The following is a 14324-nucleotide window of genomic DNA, read 5'->3' on the forward strand; positions in this document are numbered from 1 at the left end:
TATATTTAATTTCTAGAGGAGTGAAAATTGTTAAGTTTATATGTAGTATTTACTTGATATGGCATAAAAATGATCTGTCATGATCCTAGTATGTGAGCTGGATTTAAGTCTGAAATATTTGATCTGTAAACCTCAAATTATGGAAGATAAAAAAATCTACAATTCCGTGGTCATTTCAGGGACGATTTAAGTAAAGCAAATAATTCAACTATCATTTTCATTCTTGAAACATTTGTTTTGTAATGATCTTATGACTTTATTTTTACAGATCAAATGAGGATTTAAATACAGAGAGGTAAATTTTCTTGTCAAATTTATCGATGTTGTAAAGCTTTGTATCCCTTCATCTTTTAATTTTTCTCTTTGTTTCCTTGGTATTAGAATTCCAGTGATCAGCTTGATGATAATCAAATGTGTGAAACATCCAATTGATTATAATCAAATAATGATTGGTCTTTGTGTATTAACTTACTTTCAAGGTACTATTTATATCTCTGCTTGATGAGTTATTGGTAGATTGAGATCAGGTTGTAAGTTCATTCTTTACCCTTTTTTTGTAATGATGAGTACAGAAATGCTCTATGAAATCTTCCTGAATTTAAACCACAATTCTGTGGACCATTATATATGGGTCAGATTAGAATGTGGTGTAAATATGTATTGCATTTAGTGTTGAGAATTCTTTTTCCAGCATTAGGAATGGAAGGGTTTCCCTTGATCATAAGGCCATCAAGTATTAATATTTTTTTTTTGGTAAGGTGAAATATAAGAAATAATTCATAGGGGAGTGTATTGTTTTCTCATTTACATATGGGGTAGGTCTTTATATTTGATTAAAACAAGTGCTATTTCTTGTTTTAATTTGATTAAAAAGACTACTTTTGCTTCTGAATTGCCCAGGGTAATAATATATTGTTTGAAGTTATAAGTCATTTTATAAGAATTCCTCTCTTACTGTGTGGATTTATACTGTGCATCTAAGTTACAATAAGATAGATGATTAATTCAAATTTATTGTTTGATCAAATCATGAAAAACTAGGAAAGTAATAAGCCCAGAACATCAATATTTCATAGTAAGAAAATAAATGTAAGTGGTATTTAAAATATATTTTTTGGTAATTCAGTTCTACCAGGTTGGATCTGTGTTTTTATTAAAATGTTGGGTTTTTTTTTGGTGTATTTTAGATGATAAATATTTATTCTTTATTTTTAAAAAAATATTCTATACTAGTAGTTATTTTTACTGTTATTATGGTGGTATTTTTCTTCAAAAATAGAAACCTGTTGTTTTTTCTTGAGGTTAAATTGATCCATGGAGGCACTCTTACAGCAAATCAAATTGGCAAGAAGAGAAAAAAATCTTGCACATTTCATATGTCATTGTTTTCAATGGAAAACATCTAAATTTGACTTTTCTTGTATAAGTTTTGCTATTAAGCTACATGAAATAAATCTAGAATAAATAGACAATAAAAACGACATGATTTGACATAAATACCAATATACAAATGAAACTTAGAACCAGAAGGAAATGTAAGGCTATGCTGAGCATTTTCACTTGTCCAAACCAAAATTTTTTTGTCAAGTCAATGCACTTTTATTTCTTCATTCAGCAACAAGGAATAAATAAAAAGTTAAAAGCCCAAACTATCTTAATTTGAAGCAACAAATCTTGGTTATTTCAAAACAATTGTGTATCACTTGTAAACATAAAATTTTAAAAAATGATTGAATTGAATTTTAATTTCAAATAGTTCTCTAATTTTCTATGATTGGGTGGTTTATGATTTCTAATAGTATCTGTTTTTACTTTTGCTGTAATATGTTGTTAAAGATTATATTATTTGTTAATTTATTGTTTATTTTGTAAATAAAAACTAGAACATAATATGACTTAATTTATTTGCTCAATCATATTGCATGGTTCATCCACTAGATAGTTATCCATGTGTCTTAATTTTTGGATCATTTACATATTAGTTTGATTTAGAAAGAAAGAAATTGATTCAGAAACAAGTTAATTTAAAAAAAAGGTTAATTTCATCTGATAGGTTGTAAAAATGGAATTGAAATCCTCTGTTTTGTCTTCATTATTTGTTGTTTGCATGTCACTTTGTGGAAAACTGGTTCATAGTCATGTTGATAAAGATTTCTTAACTTGATTTAAAAAAAAGGTGTTAAATATAAGAATTTTTAAGTTGACTGAATGAGAAAAACTGAACTTTAGTGTATCTGACGAATTTATTTAAGTACAGTTTGATATTTGTGAAAATGTCAGTAGTTAAACTAATTGTCACATTTTCACATTTAAATCAGATATGTTTGAATTGTTTCAGAGATGTGAAATTGAAAAAAATTAATTCTGAATTTAATCCATTTACTTTTATTTGGATAATTTGAGTTTATGTCATCAAATTAAAACTTTAAAATGGAAAAGTAAAAAATTCTCATAATTTGATACACAGTTAATGGTACTCTGACATCTAAACTATTGAAAACAGGTCAAGAAGTCCAAGTGAATTCAGTACAGATTCTAGGGGTGATCCATTTGACTGTCCTGACAAGGGAGATAATTCTCAGTGTCCAACCCCAGGTTGTGATGGGACAGGTCATGTAACTGGAAACTATACTTCACACAGAAGTGTATCAGGATGTCCATTGGCTGATAGGAATATTGGACCAAGTAATCAAGCTGATCTTAAGTGAGTATACAATTGTTGTTCTGGTAAAAAAAAAAACACAAAAGACCTTACAATTCAAATGCATGAAGTACAAATTTTGAATGCTTTGCAGAACTGAGTAATAAAATAAACAGTGTTGCTAATGATAGGATTGATTGAGCTGTTTGATACAAGCAAGAATATCCATGATGTTTTGTGTACTTGTAGCAAACTTTTTATAATGGTACAGAAACATATCTGTTGTACTGAGAACGCAATTTCTTTCAAATTTTGTGTGTACAATCGGAATTTTCTCATAGGTGCCCTACCCCTGGTTGTGATGGTTCTGGTCATGTGACAGGAAACTATGCTTCTCATCGCAGTCTGTCTGGGTGTCCTAGGGCTGCCAAACTTAAGAAGATTATGGGAAAAGATGGTGAATTAAGGAAAGAAGAAGAACCTTTACGGTAATTGGAAATACAATAACAATCAAATTACAACAAAAAATTAACCAATAAAAGTAAACTGTTCTCCTTTGCTTCAGTTTACTTATCAATACACCCATGCACTCACAATGTGGAAGATTGCAAAGAGTTCAAAAATAACTTGAGAAAAGCTGGATTAAATATTTGATCTGACTTTTTAAGTAGATAATTAAGGTTGTGATGTAGTTTTCATCTTTCCATCAGTTTTGGTTTTTTTTTATACGTACCAGTCATTTTTAATTCTGTTCAAATTCTTATTCTGCATCAAAGGTCTAATCATCTCAATTTTAAAAAATCTGTCAAGCATAAATGGTCTGGCCACACTTTCCACAACTGTTAAGGGTTCAACTTCTGTAGTCTTTCAAGCTGTGTCCTGCGAAGCATTTTTTTCTGAAGGAGCTTATGACAGTTATTTTACATTAAAGTTTGGATTGAAGACTAAAAGAATGATGATATAATTGGGTAAACATCACAAAGTACTACTGGGAAAATCATAAATGTTAGTTTACCAAATATGTAAACATTGACAATTTGTTTCAGCTGTCCCATACCAGGTTGTGATGGTTCAGGTCATGTGACAGGAAAATATTTGTCACACCGAAGGTACATCATCGGTGTCTCAATTAAATTAATGTTGTTTTCATTTACTTAATGTTGTTTCCTTATATCTTGCACTATCTTACAGTACATACAATGATGATAGGCAGGGGATGAAGTTGTCTTCCCTCGATTAAGGAGGGAGACCTAGGGTAAGGGACATAACTCTTGAAATCAGTGATATGTTTGTATCATATTAAATTTCATCAAAGCCTCTCAAGCTTTCATTTGAAGCAGAATAAAATCAACCCAAGTTACTTAGATGCCTACATGAGATTGATGTATACAAACATTCCAGTGATTTTTATGAGTTGTATCATTTACCCTAGGTCTACTTCCTTAAATGACAACCACCCAATGAACTGCCCTAGGTTATTATAACTGAATAATTGACAAGGTGATACAAATTTTCTGTCATGCCATAAGTAGTAGAATCTATGCCTAATAGAAAGTTTAAGTAGCAGTCTTTGTTAGAATCATGCAAATTCTGTCAAATATGATACACCCCAAAAAAGGCAACTTATTTTTGTTTTTAAGTTGCTTTATAGGTCTATATGATAACATTTATAATTATCATTACAATCTGTCTGCTTCTGCTCTTAGTTAATGAATTAAACATTTCAGAAATAAATCCTGCAAAAAATTATGCAAAATGTGGTACATGGTTGGAAAGCCTACATATTTTTATTTTTGATAATTTGTTAAAAATAGGTTCTATTGTATTTTAGTGTCATTTACAGAGCTATCTCCCTTAATTTTAAATTCAACAGTGCGTTCTGTGTAATTTTTATCTCTTATGAACAAGGGTTTTATGAAGAGCCATAATTAATTTTCTGTTTACTTAAGCATTTTAAACAACATATCAACAATAAAAATATGTAGGCTTTTCAACCATGTATCACATTTTGCATGATTCTTAGCTGGATCTCCTTCTGAATTGTCTAATTTATTAAGTTAGTTCATTAGGTTTTTGTCATTAATATCAAAGAAAACTTCCTCTATCCTCTGAACATCATCAGTGGATATGCTATAAGTTAAGTATCTTCAATGTCTTATATCTTTTAAATTAAGTAAAAATTAATTATCCTATATTTGTATAGATTGATGCACAATGCCTTAGCACTAAAGATTTGGTGTGTGAAATAAAATGAAAAATATCTCAAAATAGTAATTATCGATAATTGAAATTTTTTTTGTTCAGCATAAAATTGTTCATAGAAATTACTATGGAATATTTATTCTGCATATTTTCAATTTTTTTTCTAAATATAGTTTTAACTGAAATAAAGTGGCAAAATGTATATACACCAAATCTTGAGTTACAAAAAAACATTCTTTTTTTTATCTGTTATCACAAATTTGTGTTGTAGAATATGTCTTTTCATTGCAATATTTTGAAGGCTTTTTCATCATTATAAATCTTATGTTAATTGATGTATTACTGTGAATTTTCATTCATGAATAGAAGTTAAATAGTTTGTTGACATTTCATTCTTTATTCATGGATGCCAGTTCACCATCTATGTTTTTAACTGAAAATTTGCATGCTGTTTGGAATCTTAATACATGATTTGATCCATCCAGGAAAAGGATACCATTGATACCTTCACAGTATTTGCAGATTGCAGATAAACGGTTCATAATTCAGGTGTGACAGAAAGGGTCACACATTTAGTCACGAGTTAACTTAAACGCCCGGAAGAGAAAAAAAAAAAAGAACTTATGACCTATAATTAATTATATTTATTTCAATTCTGAGAAGAATGAGTTAGGTATACTTTTTGGTTAAAACATTGTTTTGTGGTATTTATGAACGTGTGTTTAATTGTTTCACAGCAATGTGCACTTCAGATTCTTTAATGAAACAAACACAATAGTTGTATATGTAGAGGGCATTATTGATAAATTAACTGCCCTCCAGCTTGAAGCATTATCAATATTAGAGGCAATATCACTGCCCTGGAAAGTCAATTTATCATGATAATGCCCTCATTTTAAGCAGCTTTTGTATAAATATGTATCCATTTGTTTTATAGAATTACCTTAAAAATTCTTTAAAAGGGTTAATATGTTATCCCCCACCCCCTTAAAATGCTAATTGAAGTCAAGGGAAGTAAGTTTTGTTTTTCTGCAGGGTAATAAAAATCATATTGCTTTGTTTCAACTAAGCTCTTTTTGTGTCTGTTTGAAAGGATTGTGTTTCTTAGTGGTGTTAGCTTTTATACTTGTATGATATATCTTTCAAAAGTTCTGTGGGTTTATAAAAACTACTTTAAATTTAGAAACTTTTGTGATGCTTTTATAATTATAATTTTTGTTCATTTAACTAAAATTGCATTCTAGTATAGACAAAACTGTAACTGTAAGTGCACACAACAATTTCTTAATTTGAAGTATCAGGAAATTTTTTTCGTATCTTCATCTCCTTCATACTGACCTCTTTCATTCCTTTCAGTGCCTCTGGTTGCCCTCTAGCCAATAAGCATAAGTTACAACGACAGTTATTAGCCAGTCTAGATTGCCAGGATTCTGATCTTGCAAAATCTCTCAAAATGGATGGTATAGTGTAAGTACCTGAAGTATGTTTTGAGTTTTACAAATCTTTGTTTAACAAATTTCTTATAAAATAATTTTTCGAAATAATAAGTCAATTTTTCAACTGATTTGGTTTTCTGTAGTGCATACAAATTCTGAGAAATAGTTTCAGAATTATATCTTAACAGACCTAAGAAATTCCCATCAAGCTTAATGCAATTTTAATTTTGAAGTATTCAAATAGAATTTTGTCAGTTTGAATGTGGAAACAGCTATCTGAATATTTGATGTTAATATAAACAAAAAGCCATATGCTCAGGTTACCTTAATAGACCACACATTGTTCATGAAAAAGAGATGTACAGACAGACACTGTAACTACAACAGTAACAACTAATTCACCCTGTCATGTTCAAAGAGAAGATCTTTTGTAATACAATGTATCAGTCTGTAGGTAGTTTTCATAGTATAAACATAATGTAGAAGATAATGGTACTAAAGTCTTATAGAAAATGTTATAAGTTCTTTTTGCTAATCCATTATCTTTTTAAGTTCTTTTCTATTTACAGTTGCCCCACCCCAGGTTGTGATGGATCTGGACATTCCAATGGAAGTTTTCTTTCACATCGTAGTTTATCTGGTTGTCCCAGAGCCACACAGGCTATGAAAAAAGCTAAACTTAGTCCTGCAGAGCTTACAATGATACATACAAAACTTCAGAATGGAGAAGGTGTGTGATTTCCACTTGCAATGTTGCTCATATCGTTAATATTACACCATTGTTGACTACAAATTGTTATATGTTTAAGCTTGACATAGAGAAAGAGGAAGCACTGCACAGCATAAAATGAACATGAACTGAAGAAAATCCATAAACACCACTATTTAGATCTTTTAAATATCCATTCTATTCAGTACTAACTCATATAAAATTCAGACACTGCCAATGATAGAAGTGATTTATGGTGCAGACAAACCATCTGAACAGTCTTTTTTCTGTCTACATATGCTCTTTTTTAATGTAACGAAATTCCTTTTTGTATTCAGATCTGCATTGTGGAGAAAAAACCGACAATCATCTCTCACTTGAATCAAAGGACTCAATCGAAATGCCAATACACAATTTATATGATTTTTATCTTAAAAGAGCAACAACAGAATTAATTTTTCAGTAAATGATTGTGAAAATCTTCATTGCAAAATTTTCAGCCCATTGATAAGAATGATTAGTGATTCAAGCTTGGTTTGAAGCTCCACTTTAATAAGTTGCATTTTGTAAGCAATTTTACTTGCTGTACAGTATCAACTCTTGTTTAGATCTGTGGGTATAAGCATAGGATGACAAAAAGTAAAGTTTCATGTTTTAAATAATAATTCTCAAGTTTAAATGGTAATTACTGGTAAAAGAAAATATTAAAGTTGATTTTTCTTGTAATAACCTTTAAAAAAGAAAAAAAATCAGTATTTTGATATCAATGAATTATCTTGAAGTTTTTTTCTATGTTAACATTCTGTATTTAGATTGTTAAGGAAATTATAAATTTCTTTATGCAGATCTACACAATGATGAAGAACTACTACAACTAGACAAAGACATAGCACAGATTAAAGAATCTAATATGGCTCTGGAACAGGAAATCAGTAAAATGAGGTCAGAGGTCATTACCTTGGAGAATCAGGCCCTGCAAGAAGAGAAAGAAAACAATGCCATCCAAGAACAAACAAAAATGTTAGGCGACTATGCCACAACCTTAAAGAGGCAAATTTTGTCTGTTTTGTCTCAAATTAATCTTCCTCATTTGAATACCTCTATAATAAATGAGGACAACTTAGAAGAATGTATTAACCAGATTCAGACATTGTGCTTTAATACAAGTGGCAGCGTTGTAGCAAGTGGTCCAGTTAATCTTGCTGTTTCAGAAATCAAAGTCGCATAGATGCTTTATTATTTGTTTATTTTTATCTTTTTTTATAGAAAATAACATCTTCCCCCAGATTGCTTTTGAAGCAAGTAGCTTCTTAAATTTACTACATGCCATTAGATTAATTGGCTGCAAATGCAGTCATGATATATTTTATGTAAAAGTCTATATTTAGCTATTTTTCATTTTGTCTAGGCATGCAGTGTATAACTTCACATATCAGAGTATCATTGTAAAGGACTAAAATTTTGCTAGATATTTGTTGTATGTGTTTGTATTTACCTTTTTAATACAAAAAGCAATTATTTTAGTGACTTTAAGAAATCATGTATTTTCTTTGCATCAAAAGGCCAAAGTGAAATTGATTGTATGTTCAAACAGCAATTCAAAGTCCAAAACACCGTAATTTTTTTAGTTTTAGTATGAAAATGGGACAAATCATATGTTTCTAGATTACTACAAGGTGCTATATCTCACATTTACAATAGAGTTGAAATAGATATGATTACATGTAATCTTCCATACTTATTTTTAATGAATATAACTTTTTAGTGAATAAGAATTTCCCGTATTAGGATATGATTTTAGCAGGAGCTCTTTATGTTACAAGGTTTGTTAGATATATAAATGGATTTTCTTAAAATAACAGTTATATACCAGTCTTAATACAACAATGTCTTAAAATTAGTGTTGATTCTTTATTTTTGACTTTTATATAAGACATTATTTAATCTTTGCTCAACAAAGCCATGCAAATGAAATTCTCTGATTTAAGGCCCTCTCTTGTATCTTTTTTTTCATTTTCTAACTCTGTTGGATTAGTGCTGAAATAAAAATGAAATTTCAAGAATATTGTATCATGTAGAAAGTCCCCTGATCATGGTTTTTTTTTAATTTTTTTTTTGAAAAACGTGCCCCATACTTTTCAAATTTAAGCTTTGAACAATAGAATTAAATTTGCATTGCCTTGTATTATAATCATTATTGCTCAAATACCCACAGTTCTGTGCCAAAAAAACAGCACTTATTGTATATTTATAGAAATTTAGGTCAGTTTAGAAAAGACACAAAATATTAGATGCCTGGGATTATACAAATAAATGTTTTTATAGGTGATTGAAACTTTGGTGGTATTTTAATGTTTTTGTGTATTGAAGTAATGTTCATGATTACTGCTTCTCTTTTAACATAGTCAGTAATGAGAAAAAGTTCATTGGTTTTTATTTTCATCGATCAGTTTCTTCCACGGATGTAGCCAAAGAAAAATTTTATTATCTTTAGAAAACTTAGCCTATCTACTTTTTAGCCTCTGCATTATATTGAAAGAAATATGACCTGTCTGTCGTTCATTGGAGACCATTTGGTGGCCTTGGGCTCACATTTTCATTCTTGTGGGGTTGTTGTCTCTTTGACATATACACCATACCTATTCTTGTTATATCAAAATTTGGGCATAAAAATGTTTAGATTTTTCAGTGCAATGAAACTTTCATTTACATATGAAGTATTTTACAAACTTTTTAAGGTAAGTTAAGAAATGTAAAGTGCTACATGGAAATTCAGGATAGAAATTGTCAAGAAAAAAAACTCAGTTTTATTCTACAGTCTGAAAAAAATATTATGCTTATTAGTAAATACTTGTACATTTACTGTAATTCAAACATTGAAGTCCCCTGGACAGTGATTTATTATTATTATTAGTTCTACTTGGATCATTCCAGATTATTATTAAGTTCATTCCAGTATAACAGTTTTGAAAATATGAAAAGGGTTCTGTAAAATATATTACTTTATAAGCTTATTGAGACTACTGGTAGTATTTATCTATGAAAAGCTGTATGAGTTATTGTTGAAGTGTTTTTGATAATTGAAAGGAGATACTAATATGTCTTTACTACAAATTTTGTTTTATATTGGAAGAAGATGTGTAGTATACTACATGTCTTCTTTCATGTGGCATTTTCCTCTGTCGATTTATATTGTTATTTGAGGTCTAAATCATGAAATGCTTTGAAGACGACTATTACAGTTTCCTGTTTGATGAAAGTTCATTGATAGACGATGTACACATGTCTTGATAATTAAGTAAATTGAAAATGAAATTGATAGCTTCAGGATGGATGAAGCTAAGACATTTGCTTTGAAATGAATATATTTGAAGTTTAATGTAAACAAAACATCAAGTGTCTACAGCCCATCTAAACAAAACCTTTAATTGGGAGCTGATTTTGTGCATATCCAGAGTTATATTTATTGATTATTTATGACTTTGTATTTATGTGTAGATTTATCCATTTGGTAAGGGTTATAGACCTCTGCCCTTGAAAGGTTAAATCTTAATAATAAAATTTACTAAGCATACCATTAAAATATGTTTATCTCATTGGATTATTGGCTTTATAAATGATGCCTCATGTGTTGATGAAACACAATTCTAGCTATTTAAATAGGCCACACCCACAATTAACAGAATACTTTTATTGATTACAATGTATTGCCTAATTTTTTTTTATGGAAATGGTGTTTACAACACAGAAGCTTACATAAAGGTGAATTAAAATAATCTTGAGAAATTTATCAAATGTAATTGTATGATTTTAATATTTCATTGCATGTAAATGTGTTAATCAGTTGCGCTTATTTCACATGCAGTATTAGCATGCCTTATTGAAAATGTGCTCCTGTCTATGCTTTAACATGCCAATGAAATATTCAATTCTTAGATGAACACTTCAGACCGCCTGAAACTCTTGTTATATATGTGTGCAAGTAGCCTATAAAAAATTTACATTTTACATTCCCTACATTTGTATTGTGATTATAGTCGTAGATGTTTTGTCCATTTTAACTTTACAATTTACATTTCAGTTGTAAGTGAAGTATTACTATATAAGTGTTTATTTATATCTTCTTATTTATATTAATGTTTTGTTATATAATTTATTCCAATTTGTTATTACCTAGTATGTTATTTTAACATTTTCTATTGTCAAGAAAGGTGCAATATTTTTAAGAAATAAAAGCTTGAAAAAGTTATTACCCAGTTTATGAATTTACTATTGTAAACCAATACTGAACAGTAACCACGTACTGGGGGTAAATAAACAATGTAGGTCTGATTCATACCTGTACCCACAATATAAATGAAAAAAAAAAAATGAAAAAAAAAGGATCTTCCACTCAAGACATCAATGGAGGAGAATTTCTAACATTAGTACAGTTACTAAGGTATACATGTATGCTGATATAAAGAATTTAATTTCTCAAGAAAAATCGTTCACCTTTTCACTTGTTCCACTAGGCTCCACACGTCAAAAGGCGGAATTTCTCACACATGTAGAAATCCTAGGTCTTCAATTGAGATTTGTGTGAGAACCTATTATTTTTCATGCACATCTATATATAATTATTAAAATTTCATCAAAATCCATTAAGCTGTCTAGGAAAAGTTGTGCTTACAAGATTCTTAAAGGTGGATTATTTCTCTTTGCAGACATTTGTCAATAATTGCATACCTTCATACACATCTACAACAGTGTCAAACCTTTCTACAGAATGCACCAAAATCCATTGAGCTTACATGGTTTTGTCTTGTAACTACCTTGGATTATTCCCTTTGCGGGCATGGGACAATATGGGTAATTAACTTCCTTCATGCACATGATGCCTAATCTACATATGAAACGTAGTCTATATACATTGTGGTTTAAGGAGTATTTTGCTCGAGAGATTAAGAGCTGCTTGTCCAATATGAGTCCATGCTCAAATTAAAGGTCTTTCGGTACATACCGTCTAGTATAAGTCTAAGTAGTCAAAGTCTTGTTGCAGATTCTCAACCTGTATTTTTTTCAATAATCCAAGTCTGACATCGTTGTGTAGAATACATGTATTGCGGAACAATATCATAGACATTGCTACGGTTTTAGTTGAGTTATGCAGTTAAATTCTATGAAATGCTTTTTTAGGCCCCTTTTTTAGCCCCTAATTCTTCAATGGTTGGGACCATAACCCTCAAAATCAATATCAAATTTTCTTTTGTTTGTTGTTCCAAGTGTCTACAGCGCCATTTCAATTTTTTTGCTGTTGTGTAAAGAGTGGTGAACCTTAATGAATTTCTGTGAACTCAATCCCATCCAAGTTTAAAAGCAATTGGTAAACAAATTTAGGTGCTATAAGCCTTTGATAATTTAACTCAGCACCTCCCTTTCCACAAAAAAGTGGTCCCCTTGAACAATTACTGTGAAAACAATACCATCCAAGATTTTAGTGCTATTAACCATTCATTAAATTTTGAATGAAATTGGTCAAAAACTGGAGACGCTATCCAAGCAACAATTTGTGACATACTGACAGACAAGTCAAAAACTATACCACAAAAACTTTGTTGTGTGGGGTATAATAAAGAATTTGGGTTCTGTAAGCATGTTCCTTACATCCCTGTTTTTCTTAAAGATAGTACAGTACCAGTAGGCTAACAATGCTAGAGGTTGGTTGACAAGATTTTCTTCTAAATTGATGCCACCTTTATGTATGGAGGAACAGAAGTCAAACCACATACATTGTAGGGGTAAAATAGCATTTGCCTGTACCGTGGAGAAATGAAAAATAATCAAAGGGCAGTGATAAAAATACATTGTGTGAATCATTTTAATAATTTGTCAACAAATTCTGACATCACACAAAAGTATTGACTGTAACAAATTTATCACATGATATCAATACACTGAACAACATGTACATCTTGTGTCAAACCTGTACAATAATGAAAATATATTGGCATTTAAGTAAAGGAATTTTTTTTTATGGGTGTAATGTGATTCTAGCTTAAGTCAATTAAAAATTCAATTAAACAAGCTTGGTTCTCCCAGTTTAACAATTTTTCATTGAGATAATGAACTACTAAGACTGAACAACAGATTTAACAGAAAAAAAACAATACAACCCATATTGTACAAAACAAGATATCAGCATTATTAAACCAATGAAAAATTGATACCTGGCTTTTCAAAATCAATTCGCTAAAATATCGTCTTGAATCATGAAAAAGCTACCGATACTTATACAGTGTTAGTCACTTGTTTGCAGCATTAAGTAGCTGTCTTTGTAAGAATCATGCAAAATCTGATAAAAGGTGATACACCCCAAAAAAGGCTACATATTTTTATTTTTGTAATCAAGTTGTTTTATAGGTCTATAATATGAAATGTGTAATTATTCATTCAAATCTGCCTGCTCTTAGGATATAATCAACATTGAAAATCCAATAGATTCTATTGTATTTGAGTGTCATTCACAGAGTTATCTCCCTTAATTTTGAATTCTACAGTGCATTCTATATGTTTATCTCCTATGAGCACAGGTTATATGAAAAACCAAATGTTAATTTTTGTTTACTAAAGCATTTTAAACATAATATCAAAAATAAATATCAGTAGGCTTTCCAACCATGCATTACATTTTGCATGATTCTTAGTTGGAGTGCTACTTAACTGTCACAAAAGACTGAGATCAATGAAAATTTTCTCTGGCTATGTAGCTGAAGCAATTTAAATAAAATATATAAGCTTATAACAATGTTGTTCAAAGAAATGGAATTTATTCAGTTTAAAATGTATCTACTGAAGACTATTTCGAAGTCTCGCACTAAGATTTCATTTCCTTCATCAAACTGAATCTCTGAGTTCATGAAAATTCATTTTTTCTTTAAATTAAAAATGAGATTGTGGGAGATATGTAAGACTTCATCAAATTTATCAACTATAAAGCTTTTATTTTCAAGAAAAAAGAAATATCGATTTAAAAAGGACAATAACAAATAACAATTACAGCAATTTGTTATATAGATAGCAGTGTTTTGTCGAATGTTTCCAGTGTAATAAATTTTCTATAATTCACACTTTGAAATAAGTTTGGTAATTTCACTCTCAGACTTTCTCCCGCCAAAATATCACAACTTTGATATCAATCTGCCAATCATAGAATTTGAAATTCATGTTGAAAATATCGATCAATTATGAAGAAAATCTACATAATAAATAGGACAATCAATCATGAATAACATAATATGATCACTTGTGCCAAGAATGCTTGAAGATTTAAACTTGTATGTGGAACAAATACCAC

The 14324-nt window shown here is 29.9% G+C and overlaps 1 protein-coding gene across 4 annotated transcripts in view; it reads left to right on the top strand.

The window, feature by feature from the left end:
- LOC148628658 (suppression of tumorigenicity 18 protein-like) overlaps nucleotides 1-8242 on the top strand; it is a 28710-nt gene extending 20468 nt beyond the window's left edge. For 2 of the 4 annotated variants that reach the window (XM_088591766.1, XM_088591793.1), the window contains 7 exons: nucleotides 269-295; nucleotides 2504-2704; nucleotides 2983-3129; nucleotides 3688-3750; nucleotides 6200-6310; nucleotides 6849-7009; nucleotides 7834-8242. In XM_088591766.1, the coding sequence (XP_088447892.1) occupies nucleotides 269-295; nucleotides 2504-2704; nucleotides 2983-3129; nucleotides 3688-3750; nucleotides 6200-6310; nucleotides 6849-7009; nucleotides 7834-8216 (1093 nt within the window). In that variant the 3' untranslated portion in view covers nucleotides 8217-8242. The remainder of the gene's footprint in view (nucleotides 1-268; nucleotides 296-2503; nucleotides 2705-2982; nucleotides 3130-3687; nucleotides 3751-6199; nucleotides 6311-6848; nucleotides 7010-7833) is intronic. The other 2 variants (XM_088591785.1, XM_088591775.1) reach the window with 2 other exon arrangements.
- Nucleotides 8243-14324: the final 6082 nt, after the last annotated feature.

The sequence above is a fragment of the Perna viridis genome, chromosome 1, assembly GCF_037379345.1.
Source record: "Perna viridis isolate PV_CMFRI_1.1 ecotype Kerala chromosome 1, ASM3737934v1, whole genome shotgun sequence".
Classification (NCBI taxonomy): Eukaryota; Metazoa; Mollusca; class Bivalvia; order Mytilida; family Mytilidae; genus Perna; species Perna viridis.